Consider the following 14,049-nt stretch of genomic DNA (forward strand, 5'->3'; position numbering starts at 1 on the left):
GGCTCTCTGCTCCCGGATGAGCTTCTCTCTCTCTGACTGCCTCTCTCTCTGCCTACTTGTAATCTCTGCCTGTCAAATAAATAAATAAATAAATAATTTTTTAAAAAAAGGAAAATTATTTTCTTTCTTCCATTGAGCCAGCCACGTGGACACTTCTGGTAAGGAAGACAGTGGGGTCCTGCCCTGGGTTCAGGCCTGAGGGGCCCTGGTGCTTTGAAGCACCTACCTCTGAGTTCTCTAAGTGGCCCCCCAGTGCCTGGGGACAGTGTCATCTGGACGGGGCTCCCCAGTTTCCAGATTCTCCCCTTCAGAGAATTTTCCAACCCTGTACATTCCCTCTTGCCCCTCCCCAAAGGGGTTGACCAGACACTACCAGGAGCCCCAAGACTGGGCTACAGGGCCCATCCCAGGGCCTAGGGTCAGGCCAGGCTCTAGGAGGGTGCACTATTTCATTCATTGTGTGAGGCCAGGCTGCCAGAATGATGCTGAGAAAAGATCATGAGTGAAATCAGATTGTTTGTGTAGATGGGGATCCTGCAGAAACTTTTGCCCAGGGAGGCAGCTATGCTTTCAGGCCCTTGCGCTATGGACCGTCCTCTGTTTCCCATGACATAGTCCTTACCCCATAGCTCTGATTGCAGGTCTCAAAGCAGCCAGCAGAAGAGGGGAACATTTTGTCAGTTATCTGTAAGATCCCGCCCTCAACTTTTCACTGTTCATTGGAGGAGGACACTGAGGAAGTGTCATGTCCTTGTGAGAGACTTAGTCACAGGGCCAGGACTAACAGATCTCTGGCCTCCCGGTCACTGGACTTCTTCCATCCTATCTCAAGTTTGGGACCAGGCCTGCGTCCCCGGAGGGCAGAACAGAATCTCCCGTTTTTAAACGACGACCACGCTAGCCCCTGCAGGAATCGCAGCTTTCTGACACCCCCAATTCGGGATCCAACCATTCTTCATTTAACAAACGTCCGTGGAGAGTCGACCCCAAGCAAGCAAGTCTCCCTGGGAACACAAGCGCTCCGACACATTTCTGCCTCCAAGAAGTCACAGTCTGATGGTGGAGGGGCATTTTCAGGGCAAAACCTGATACCGCAGGGGCCTGCCGGACGCTCCTTTCCAATGCCGGTGAGTGGGTGGGGGAGAAGAGAAAGCAGGAGCTTTTTTTTCTCCCGCGGCGCAGGCCTGAGCGAACCGCTCTCGGACGCGCCGGGCGGGGCCTCGCTCGGAGCATCTTCCGCCCCCACCTTCTCCGTCCGGGTCCCCGCCCGGCGCGCGAAGGGAGGGGCGCGGGGGCGCGCACGCAGGACGGCGGGGCCGCGCCGGCCGCCCGGGAACGCGCACGGGCCGGTCTCTGCCCTAATGCGGCGGCTGGCGGCGAGAGGCGCTGCAGGGGACGCGGGGGAAGTGGCGGCGCCGGCGACGGACAGCACGGACTGCGCCCAGGGCCGGAGCCCGCGCCCCCGGAGGTAGGCGAGCGCGTATACCGGACAGGTGGGGGTGCGGTAGAACGGGGGTCCTGGAAACCCATCTAGCGACACCCCCTTGTTGCCGCGCTCTTCTGCCCGTCTCCATCCCCCGACCGGTCCCCATCCCCCTCTGACTACATCCCCGTCCCTTCTCGTCTCCACACCATCACCTGCCCCGAATCCATCCTGTTCTGTGGATATCTGCATCCACCCCCATTCAGCTCTCACCCCCCTGCCCACCCCAACACCCTTTCTGTCTCATTGGCCTCATTCCCTCCCCCTTCCTGCATCCTCGACCTCTTCTCCTTGCTTTCCATCCCTGCCTCATCCACAGCCCTGCCCTTTTATACCTGTTTACCTCCACACCCCGCTCTGGATGACCCCATCTTTCCTATTCCTCACATCAGCCCCTCTCCTTGGCCTCCCCTGTCCTCATCCCCACCTCATATCCTGTCACTCTGTGTGCCTGTCTCTCCATCTGCTCCCTCAGTTTCTGTCCTCCCCAGGTCCCTCTGCACACCCTGTCCCAGCCGCTTCCCCGCTGCCTCTTGGTTTCCTCCTGCACCATAGTCCCTCTCAAGAACCCCATCTTCCCCTCCTTGTCTGTTAGCTGGCCTGGCCCCCATCACCTTTCCCATTTGCCCTTCCTGGTGCTCTGTGTATCCACAAGGCTTGTACTGAGCCCCCATCACCTGACACGGGGCCCTCCTTCCCTGCTTGGGGAGGCCTAGGGCTCCGAAGGCCTGATGTAGTCACGGTTGCGGAATCCACTTATAACCCCTTTCTGCATGTTTGATCCAATTCATGGCTTGGGGGTGAAGGATGCTGGGGGCTAGTCGGCCTCTTGTGTTCCTCCTCAGCCTTCCTTGGTTCAGGTTGGTTTCCTAGATGGACTGTGGGAGGGAGTGCTAAGCATAGGGAAACTAGGTTGGGCAAGAGGCAGGGTCCAAGGGAATGGCTGAGGACCTCTTAACTGGTCTTGTTCTGAGCCCTGGGATGCAAAGGCCTGGATGCTAGCCCCGCTGGAAGGTTGGAGAATTTTGGATTTTAGAGAGAATTCTTCTTCAGCCTCCAAGTTGGCACAGCTGCCATGAGTGTGGCCCATGGGCTGGGCTGAAGAGAGGGCAGACTGCTGAATCACTTAGACTCTGGTCCCCACAGCAGCCCCTCTCCTGCCTCAAGCCAGGTTCTGCTCCTGGTTCCTTCCTTGGCATTTGGCAGTAGGCTGTGTGTGTGTGTGTGTGTGTGTGTGTGAGTGTGTGTTGGGCAGAGATGCCTCCTCCCCCAGTCTGGAGGAATGGATGACAGTGCCCCTTTCCAGCCTGTCTGTCTGCCTGGGATGAAGGCCTGGTGTAGCTACCCTTGGAACCGTGATGAGCCCTGCTGGGGCCCAATCAACGCTCCAGCGACGGCAGACTGCAGGCCTTTGAGACATGGTTGGGCAGGAGTTGAATTGTTTGTATGGGGCCAGAGACCAGCAGGTTCAGAACCCACCGAACTTGAGACGTAAGTAGGAGAAGCCCAGGGAAAATGTGTGTGGTGAGTGGAGGCTCTGGAGGACAGGGGCCATACCAGCTGTGGGAGTGGGGAACAGGGAGAAGAGGGAAGGCAGAAACCTGTCCTCCGCTCTGGTTTGGGGATGGTTGGATCTGGTGGAATTGTGCTGCAGGAGGAATTGGACAAAATTGGGGAGGAGGGGTGTCATTCTGATCTTTTGTGTTGACCGAGTTGGCCCTTCTTTGTGTGTGTGTGTGTGTGTGTGTGTGTGTGTGTGTGTGTGTTTGTGTGTTGAGAAAACTGCTGGGTTTTCTTTTCTTCCTTTTTTGTTTTTTTGAGGTGCACTTCTGAGGGATTAATATCTTCCCCTTTGGATTCAGCTGAAAGTGTGTGTGTCCGTGTGTGTGTGTAGATAAAGAATGAGAATAGCACAAATGAGGAAAGAGACTCATTCACATTTAACCCCACAAATTGTGTTTGCTCCTTTGGAAAGGGATTGGTAGCCCAGTTCCTGTCTTGGGACTTCAGCTAAATCCCCAGGGCTTAAATTGGGGGTGAATCGCACATTGCTGTTGGGTTCTGTCCCATCTCCATAAGGGTCCCTCTCTTTAGAAATCCCAGTGTTTGGACTCCAGCTCATGTGCGACAACCCTAAAGGGGACTTAGGCACTGCCTGGCAAGGGGGAGGCGCGTGCATCTAGGTGGCTGGCTGTCCACCACTTTGTTACCTTTCTTCGCCCCCTCCCGTCATAGGGGGTGGGGCGGGAAGCTTCCCCAGGCGTTTCCTGGCCCGGGGAGGAGGCAATACCTGGAGCTCTCTGGGAGAGCTGATTGGATTAAGGTTCTGACGTTGAAATGCTTGATTGGGGCTGAGGTTATGTGAGGGATTCTGATAACAAGGTACATATTTGCTGGTTTTGTGCAATGACTCTCACCCCAGATCCCTAGTTTAGCATCACAGAGGCTTCGCAGAGATAAATCAAGGCCCAGAGAAAGAGGAGCGGGATCCCGGGAGAGCTGGAGCCAGATGCAGCGAGCTCCCTGTGGGCTGAAGCCGACTGGCTTCCGGGGCTGCTGCTTTGGGGCTGCTGCTTTCGGGGCACATTGAGGAGGTGGCTGCTCTCCGGGGTGGGGGGAGTTCTGGCTTGGCTATCTGAGGAGGAGGTGCAGAGGAAGGTCCCTTTTCTGCAGCGACCAAGGGACAGAATTCCAAGGCTCCCCTCACTCTGTTCTTGCATCTAGTTCCCTTCCCTTGGCACCACTGTCCTCTAAACCCATCAGAGAGCTGGCATGTGAGGCTCATCACTTAGTCTTTACAGAAAAGAAATCCTTAGGACACCAGAAAGTTGAGCAGGGAGGCAGAGTAGTTCAGTCTTCAGTCTGTTTGGCCTGGAGGACAGGGGGTGTGGGGGTTGGGGGTGAGAAGAACTTAAGGCCGGCTCCATATTTATTTATTTATTTAGCAAATACGAATGAAGCCTGCAGTTGCTGCCCTGCTCTGTGTGGGGCTTGTAGAGATGAAAACTGAGACAGCGTCTGGTCTCTCAGAGCTCCCAGTGTCCTGGAAAAGAGAGACAAGTAAACAGACAATCACCACAGATAAGCTTGAGTGAGAACATCTGGACGAGGATGTAGAGAGGCAGCTCCTTCATTCCAGTGGTATCAGCCCCCTCTCCTCCAGAACCATGAAGATGACTGGGTGACTCTGTCCAGTGGTATCAGCCCCCTCTCCTCCAGAACCATGAAGATGACTGGGTGACTCTAGTCTGACCCTAAAGTCGACTAAGGAAAAGGATGGAAGAGGAGGCGAGACGTAAGATATTACCAGATCCTTGGCTTTAGGGGGAAGAGCTAGGACAGCTGAACCTCAGTGGGTGCTGCTTTAGCCCATGGGGGGAAGGCATCCAGAGGGAACTCTGGGACAGGTTCAAGGCTACTCAACTCTCCCATTTCCATCTCCTAAGCGCTTGTATTTTAGGGGCAAACTGTGGTCTGGGTATGCTTAGAATGTTACAGGGGTCAGAGGAAAAGAAACCCAGTCTGCCCTCCCAGGAGCTAACTATCTGATGGGAAGTAGCAAGTACATGCCTAGAAGCAAGATAAGGAGAAAAATCCCAAGCTCTGGTAGGTGGGGAAGGGTCTTGGGGTCCTGGGGAGGTCAGAACCAGGTGGGATTCATCAGAGAAGTCCAGGTGGGGGAGGGGAGGGTTTTGAAGTTATTCCCTTGACCACAGGCCACCAGGCACATCCACAGTTGAACTGGGAAAGAACGTGAGGATGGAGACCCTCAGTCTTATCTGTCTGAGGAGGCCCCTTCTTCCCCCCACACTAAATTTAACTCATTTCATTAGTGTGTCCTGAGTCTTTGAATATATCCAAGGAATTGTGCTAAGGACTGGGGTATGAGTGAGTTGGAGAGATAGAAACAAAAACAAAGGAAAATTCAGTACAAGAAATGCTCTAGCAGAGGCTGGATGAGTTCTTGGCGTTGTAGGAGCATGGCTGAGGGGTCATGGTAGACACGGTAGGACCTGGAGTGATTGTCTTCCACGGTTGAGATACACCCTGTTTTGGCCAGAGCAGCTCGATGTCAAACTTTGGAGCATTTACTCAAAATGCCCAGCTAGAGCCCATGCCTCGCTGCAAGGGCAGAGGTTGGATGTATCTGGCCTGGTCCTTGGGCCTGCAGGGGAGGCTCTGGGAGCTAATGGCCATGCTGGGTGCTTGAGTAGGCACTTCCAAAGCTCTGCTGACCAGCAGCACCAGTCAGGTTGTGCCAGCCAACTGGAGAACTCCTGAGCCACCCTCCTTTCCTTAGATCTCGAGGCAGGCCAAGAAAAATAAAAGTGTCATACTATCGTAGTCATCATTCTAGATGGTTTGCTGTGTGCTAGGCACTCTACTCTTTTCTTGTATGCATCACTGCATGTAATCTTCATAAGGGTAAACCCTAAAAAAAAAAAAAAAAGAAGTATTGCTAGGATTCTGGTTTTATAGATAAGGAAGCAGACTCAGAAAGGTGGTTATTTAAGATTGAAGAACAGGTAAGTTGTAGAACTAGAATTTAAACCTGTGTGTGTTTGCCATCAAAGCTCATACACCTCTCCTATATATTATAGGAGAGTAAAAATAAAAACCTGGGATGTTTTAGCCCAAGGCTGTCTAGGAAAATCTATTAGAAAGGCCCAGTTATCATACATCTTTGAGTACCTCCTATGTCCTTCTGAAGGATACAGAAACTTTCAAATGGGGGAAATACATGGAAATATATGACAACTCCTAGGACTCATATAAGACAGTATGCAATTAAGTCTTCAGACCCTGGAGAGTAGAACTTCAAAGGAAGGAGTGATCCCTCGGTATGACTGTTGGAGTCAGGGAGGTGACAGGCATAGTAGAAACTACTCAGCCTTTGAGGTCAGACTTACATTCAAACCTTGGTTCTTCTAAGGAGCTGCAGCTTGCCCATCTGTAACGTGGAGATGTTAATATGAACCTTGCAGAGCTGTTCTAAGGATTAAATGTGAGAAGGCAGTGCCCCAGCAGGGCACCTGGCTGGTAATAAGTACTCACCAAATGTCAGCAGCTCTTCATAGAGGAGGTGAGAATGGGGCTGAGGCCTGCAGAATCGCTTGAATTGGTGGAAGAGGAGATTATCCTAGATGAGGGAACCCACCAGCTGTATAAGTTAAAACCTGATGGGTTCGGATTCCCTGGGAAAGAAGTGACCTCCCTCATCTAGCCTGCTCTCTCCAGGTCCTTGTGATGAAGTCTTACAGGAAAAGGACATCACCCTGAAAAGCAGGAGGGGCTTCTCTTTTACTTCCGGCTCTATCATGAACAGAGCTTAAATGTGTTTCTGTCTGTAAAACCAGAAGATTGCTCAAAGTCTTTTGTCCTAGAAGCTCATGTCTCTGGAATATGTCATTGATTAATTTCTTGTCCTGCCCTTCTTCTCCCAAAGGTCATGCCTTGATAAAGTTAGAGTGCCTGGGGTATGGTGGGCTCATCCCGTGGGGCTGTTGTCATCCCCTCCTCTCTCCTGCGGCTCCCTTCTCTGGAAAGCAGCTGCCTGAGCATCTGCTTTCTCCTCCTTCACCTGCTCCTCCTCACTCATCCCCTCCCAAGCTGGGCCAGCCCCTCCTGAAAGGCCTCCCTGGCAGCCCCTCTCCCCGTCATTATGATGCTAATCGTGTTGTTAATTTTTCTGAGATGCTGAAAGGAAGCCCCAATCTGTTCTAATGAATTTAATTAGAGAGGGGCTTGGAGGGCTTCAGAACCTCTTACCAGGATGACAATAAACAGAGTTAACGAGATAAACAGCCTGGGATCAGCGGCTCAGGGGTAGGAAGGGAGGATTTCCCACTCAGTCCTAGAATGAGGAAAGCCCCCAGCACCCAGAGTTGGAAGAAGGCTGTGTGAGTGGCTGTTGACTTGTGGGTTCTCTTTTGGGCTGTTTCCGCCCGCCCCACCCAGCCCCAGGTGCGCGGAGCTTCATACATAGTTCTGCCCTTCAGTGGGAGCTGCACCTCTGAGAAGGTCCTATCGTTGTCATCATCATCACCCAGTATTTGTTGAGCACCTGCTGTGTGCACAAGGGGTCCGGCACTATCTTCTGGAGGCTCATGAGACCCCGTCTCCTCCCTAAAGAGAAATGAAGATACGTGTTCATGTGTAAGAAACATTTGCTAATTCCAGACAGTAAATGCTAGAAGATTGGCAGGAGATTATGTTGGGCTTAGGTGATCTGGAAAAGCTTCTTTCGAGAGGAAGTACTTGAGGTCTTGAGATAGCAAAACTTGAAGACTTAATAATCAGAACTCTTGGAGTAAGAGCAAGAATGTGCGGGGGATCTTCGGAATGAATAAATGGTATGGTTGGGTGCTTGTAATTCAGTAGTGAGGGAATGTGTCTGGGACGGTTTATTGAGATGTAATTGTAGAGGACCCTGAGCACTGGAGTCTTTGCTCTTCTAACCTGATTGTGCTGGAGTCTCTGTGCTTTCCTTCTCTGGAAACTTAGCATGACCAGCTTGGGGGAGTGCCTAAAACAGGATGGTTTTTGTGCTGAGCTCACTGTCCTGGATCTAGTTTAGGCCAGTGGGGGTGGATTGACCAGATGCTAAGTTTTGTTCTCTGATCTTGTGATTTTCTGGGATGCAAGTGAATGGCTGGCAGAGCAATTCCAAGGACTTTTCCCGGTGAGAGTTCCCTCCTTCTTTATTGATGCTGGCCAATTTCCTTTGGCAGTAGCATCTTTTGCAATATTCAGTGGAATCTTCCAGTTCCAGGGTCAGTGAGTTTCGTAACTTGTCTCTTTATATCACTAAGATTTCTCCGAGTGTGTGTATGTTCATGTGTGTTTGTGCCTGGGGGTACATGTTGCCTATGTTAGTGGAATTATTCCAACTGGATCCTGATTCTGTTCAGATCTTTATTTGCAACACAACCGTTGTTGAACATTTGTGAGCCTTAATTTCTCCAGGTGCTAGGGAGGAAAAGTCATCCCTGTATCTTGTTGTGCATGTGGATCCATAAACTGAATGCTTTGAAAATAGGATTTCAAACACAAGGAAGAATTATAACTAGGACTTTTGACAGGAAGTATAACACTGAGCTGAAATTTTACGTCAGTTCTCCGTCCCCTTTGGAACTTCTCCCTGTGAGATTAGCCAGTGTTTTATTTGGGGGCGTCACCAAAGATGATGCCTTTTGTTATTTGCCATAGTCTGTCTGGGCTTATGCATCATTAGTGGTGAAGTTAACACTGCTGTCAGCTGTTGGTTGGCCTCTACGTGTGTGTTTATATTGCAGACACTGTTATAATGCCGATTGTGTGGTATTTTTCCACACGTTGGTGGTGACATGTTCTTTATGAAGGAAAATGCCTTTGAGGCCACAGGCGATTTTCCTATGCTGACGTAGACAAGGACGGACAGAAACTAGATCTCTCTCTGGTCATCATCACACACTGAGTGGAACTGAAGGCTTTGAGACTCACGTTGGGAACTAAACCAGAGTTCTCTGGCTGACCCAGGCCCTGGGCTATGCCTTGTGGGGTTTTTAAAATAAATTATAAAATATATATAATATTTGTTGCATCTATAGTCAGTCTTCAAAGGCTCTACTTGCATGGCATACTCCTAGGTGGCTTCTTGCTTTGAGAGCATCTTTAATCTCAGAGAATGTTAGAGATGGTCTAATCCAAGATCATTATTTGACCGACCAAGAAACAGACTCAAAAGGGCTACATATTCTGCTCATGGCTGCATGGCTAGTTGCTGGCAGAGGTAGTTCTTCACATACTGGACCACTGGGAACTTTAAAAATTACAGATAAACCTAGTAATTGTGCAAGAGGATAAGTAATTAAGTTCCCTAAAGCATTATCTAAACCAATAATGCTTTGGGATATCAGAGAAGAGAGGAAATTAATGTAGACTAAAGTCTTTTGGGAAGGTTTTGAAGAGAAGCAGGGGCTAGTTTGGGCCTAGGGATGGGTTGGATTTGAGTAGATAGAGGAAATGGACCTTTCTGGTGAGGTACAGGAACATAAGCAAAGGTTCACAGGAGGGAAGCTGTGGTCAGGCATTGCACTGGCCAGACTAGAGCAGTGGAAGGTATAGCTGGAGGGACTGGCTGGGGCCAGAGTGCGGAGAATCCCGACCTTGATTGAGTAGTTGGTGAGGAGCATTTGAAGCTTCTTGACTGAGCTTGCTTCGTGTCTGGGGTGGTGTTTGAGAGTTAGTTCCTTCTGAAAGGGCGTTGGGCAAACCAGGATGGGGGAACTTTCTCATGGGCTCAGGCAGGGAGCTTGCTGCTGTCCAGGGTGCTGACCTGCCTCTGAAAGATTTTCCTCTCCAATGATGCAAGGTTGGAAGGTAAAGCCAGAGAATGTTTAGAGCAACCCAAAGGGATCTAGAAAACAATTCTGGCTAGGACTAGGAAATGCGTGGGCTTTCTGGCATCAGCCTAGTTTACCCCATCTGACTTTGCAGTCCTTGTAATGAAAGCAAAAGTATGGATTGAGGGAACTAGTAAATGGCCCTTTTAAGGCGAGACCATTTGTGTGCACATTTGCATGCTAAAATGACCCAATTTGTAGCCTAGTAAATTTTGCCTTAGAGTCTGTATTTACATGAGAGTCTCAGCCCATTTCTTCTTTCATTGTGAAAATGCACTCCCTCTACTCAACATTTCAGAGTGTCTAAAACCTCTCCAGGGGGCATCTGGGTAGCTCAGTCCATTAAGCATCTGCCTTTGACTCAGGTCATGATCCCGGGGTCCTGAGATCAAGCCCCACATCGGGCTCCCTGCTCAGTGGGGAGTCTGCTTCTCCTCTCCTTCTGCAGCTCCCCCTGCTTGTGCTATCTCTCTCTGTCAAATAAATAAAATCTTTTTTTAAAAAAAGTCACTCTGTAAGTAAGTAATAATAACCTGTCAAAAGACCAGAGTAGAAAATTTCCATTGTGTTGGCATATGCAGTGTACATAGGCGTGCCTAACCTTATCATAAACATGCTTGATTTCCATGGGTCTCTGGTCTTAGGTTTGGCACATATAAATCTGATTTCCTAAACCAGACTTCATGCTTTTTGAAGATGTGCCTTACAGTTTTCTTGTTTTCTCCCGTAGAATCTCAGTGTGCTGATAGTAATCCTTAATGAACGCCTGCTAGTGAGTAGCTCTCTTTGTTAGCCTGGAGCTATGGGTTTGGCTCCTAGAAAATGTGTGCACATGAATACAAATAATATTTATTGAGCCCCTGCTGGGCATAAGTCTCTGTACTTGGTACTGTGGGCAGTGACAAAGGAGGAGCCGGGATGGTCGCTCTCAGTCTAATGAGAGAGCAAAGGCAGGCACGTGTGAAAACAACACACACACGACTGATAGACAGAAACAAAGAGTGGTAGCAGGGAGGCAGATCACGAGTGGGTTGCAGGATGCCTGCAGGGGCAAGATTTTGTGTGTGTCTCTGTCTGGCCTTCTCTCCTCGAGGATTCCCTTCTTCATGAGGCGTAGCTGGTACCAGCCACCTCCTTGCCTCCAAGGACAGTGCTGCCTTTATGGCTGGTCAGGCAGCTCAGTGTCTCACTGGGGTTGGGCTTAGGCGGTGCTGTCCTGAGCTGGCCTCTTCCTTAAAGAGCACTCGGGAAGGGAGAGAGGGCTGTGTGGAAGGGAAAGAAACTCCCTTTTCTTCTGGTCACTGAAATGGTGACAGGGTCTAGCTCTTGAAATTCCTTCTAGCACAGAAGGGCTTTGTTGGGACCCCAGCAGCTCTTGTACACGGAACTCCGTGATGCAGGGTCAAGCAGCTCTGGGAGAAATAGGAAAGGCAGAGCTTGGTGGCATGGCTCCCAACAGTCACCTGAGCTCCCTGCTTTACCCTCATGGAGTGTGCACTGCCTGGTGGGGAGCAGGTGGGCTGTGTCTCCCAGCTGGGCCTAGGGTGGGGGACTTCTCTGGTTGACTCACAGGAAGGAGCCTGCCCTTTCCCACCTTCTGTGGGCACACAAGTCATCTGGGACCTTGTTAAAGTGCACAGGCAGAATGATGAGGTCTGATTGGGCCTGAGTTTCTGCATTCCTTACCAGCCCCCAGGGGATGCCAGTGCTGTTGGTCAGCAAACCATACTCTGATTGGCAAGGCCCTGTTTGTGGATTGTCAATCTGGAAACATGCTAGTCTCGCATGGGGAGATTTCAAAATATGCAGACGCTGGGACCTGCTCTACAGCCCAGTAACATAATCTCTGAGAGTTGGGTCCAGGCACCAGAATGTTTGAAAAGCCCCCTCCATGATTCTGATATGTATATATCAGAATGTATATGTATATGTATATGTATATGTAAATGTATATGTATATGTAAATGTATATATCTCAGCCCTGGCTGAGAACCACTGGCCATCTAGATGGTCTTTCTCTTCCCTCTGATATGCTTTTCACCTGGCTGTGCCTTCCTTACCCCGAGAGTCTGTAAGTGCCTCCAGGGCACAGAACATCTTATAGCAGATTACCAGTCATGCCCTACAGTCATCCTCAGTCAGCTCAGCTGGTAACAGCGTGATGTGTTCCCATCTATCACTCTGGCCACCGCTCCCATGCATGTACCATCGGCCATGAGGGATCGAAGAACGTGGCTGGCTTAGAGCAGGCCAGTGCTACTCTTGGGATGACAAGTCAGAGAGGACATCCGGTACCTAGAACCATGCCTGGCACTTAGGAAACTTTCAGGAAGTCTATATTGAAGGGATGATGACGCCAGTGTGGGGTGGCAGAGCGGGCCCTGGATCGAGCTGCTGAAGACCGGAGGGATTGGGGGTCTAAAGGCAAGTAGGGCAAGTTATTTAACATTCCTTAGCTTTACTTTTCTCAGTTGTAAAAATGAGAATAATAACGCCTACCTAACGGGGCTATTTAAGTGGAAAATAATGTTGGAAAAGGGGGTCTGGAAATGCAGGTGTTATGCAGACAAGAGATTGTGTAAGAATTCATTTTCAAAGAGGTGGGATAAAGCCACAGGTATTGTTGCAAGCTCTTGTTCTAAAGGACACTCCCAGGCCCCACCACGTGTGCCTCTGTCTACAGAAGACCAAGGGGGCTTAGGGAGGTACCACTCATGGGTCGCCTACTCTGTGTCCAGGGCTGTGCGGTTGACGTGGCTTGTGTCCTCTCACTGATTTATCACAACCCTTGGATGGGGTATCATGATCCTGATTACACTGAGAAAGTGGGGGCTCTGGATGGGAACCTCCTTGCCCAAAGTAGGACAGCTCTCAGTGGCAGAGCTGGGATTGGCTCTGATTCCAGATTCTCCTCCTCCTGGCTCATTACCCCATGGGCAGTGCTGGGTTCCAGCACGGGCTGATTGATGGCCCCTTGGTTTGAGAAGCTTTCTTGTTTGGGGCTCACTTGTTTTAAAGAGTGACAAAAGAGGCTGGCTATCACAGAAACACCAGTCTTCCATTAGGGAATGTTAGAGGGCATGGCCCCGGAGCCTTCTGAGTCTTGGCCAACACTGCACTGTGAAGACATTACTCAAAGTCTTCCTCAGGCCCCAAGGCAGAGGCTGTGACACCTTCCCCTATAGAAGAATCACCGTCTGCCCCCACAATCCACCCCCCTCCGCCCTCTGCTTGACAGAGCCACTGACCCAGCTTTCGTCTGTTTCACCTACCTAGGTTTCCCTTTCATTCTAGACCTAAAAGAAAATGGAAACACAAAAGGGAGCAATCCCATGAGCCTCTCCTCATCCACAGGTGTAACGTCAATGGGTTATTTTTATTTTCATCGCCTGGTGCTAGTGCTCCCTCCTCAGGTGAGGAGGGGGAGGGGCCCATCTCCTCCCAAAGCTTCAGCCCAGAGAGGAGGTCCCAGTGTCTGCTGTCTTCCTGTCCACCTCTCTTGGCTTCAGCAATGCTGCCATGAGAATAGGGACACATTCTGGCTAAAGCCTGGCTAGGTTGTTTGGAAGAGAGGGGAGAGGGCTGGTTTGCACAGTTTGACCTGTCGCTGAGGGATCCACCTGGTCCGGGTGCTTATCTGTGTGTACCTGAGTTCGTTCGTTCTTTCTTTCTTTCTTTCTTTCTTTCTTTCTTTCTTTCTTTCTTTCTTCTTTCTTTCTTTTTTTTAAAGATTTTTATTTACTTATTTGAGAGGGAGAGACAGGATGACAGAGATAGTGAGAGAAAGCAAGAGTGGGGAGAAGAGGGAAAAGCAGGCTCCCTGCTGAGCTGGGAGCCCAGTGTGGGGCTCTATCCCAAGACCCTGAGATCATGACCTGAGCCAAAGGCTGAGCCACCCCGATGCCCCTCGAGTTCTTTAACTTGGGGCCTTGTCGGGTATCGGCTGAGACCAACTGAATCCACACCGAGAAAGAGAACTAGAGAGGAAACTCAAGTGACTTCACAGGCACTACAAACAAATCCCTCGGTGGGCTTTGGATATGAACATCGCGCTCCTCGCTGAGCTGTGACTAAGTCTGTTCGTATCTGGTCCACATTCGTCCTCTTGCTGTGCTCTAATTTGGCTGATCTTTCCCTTACGTATTCCATGAAGTTCTGTGCCGGGATGTTACTTCCCTGTAT

General features: G+C 50.4%; 1 protein-coding gene across 20 annotated transcripts in view; it reads left to right on the top strand.

Annotated features, from left to right (window-relative positions):
• Window positions 1–1,329: 1,329 nt before the first annotated feature.
• The window catches only part of NFASC (neurofascin), a 169,548-nt gene continuing 156,828 nt past the window's right edge, over window positions 1,330–14,049 (top strand). For all 20 annotated transcript variants that reach the window (XM_032878406.1, XM_032878413.1, XM_032878412.1 and 17 more), the window contains exon 1: window positions 1,330–1,468. In XM_032878406.1, coding sequence (XP_032734297.1) covers window positions 1,362–1,468 — 107 coding nt within the window. In that variant the 5' untranslated portion in view covers window positions 1,330–1,361. The remainder of the gene's footprint in view (window positions 1,469–14,049) is intronic.

Source organism: Lontra canadensis, unplaced genomic scaffold, assembly GCF_010015895.1.
Source record: "Lontra canadensis isolate GAN:19392208 unplaced genomic scaffold, GSC_riverotter_1.0 scaffold63, whole genome shotgun sequence".
Lineage (NCBI taxonomy): Eukaryota > Metazoa > Chordata > Mammalia > Carnivora > Mustelidae > Lontra > Lontra canadensis.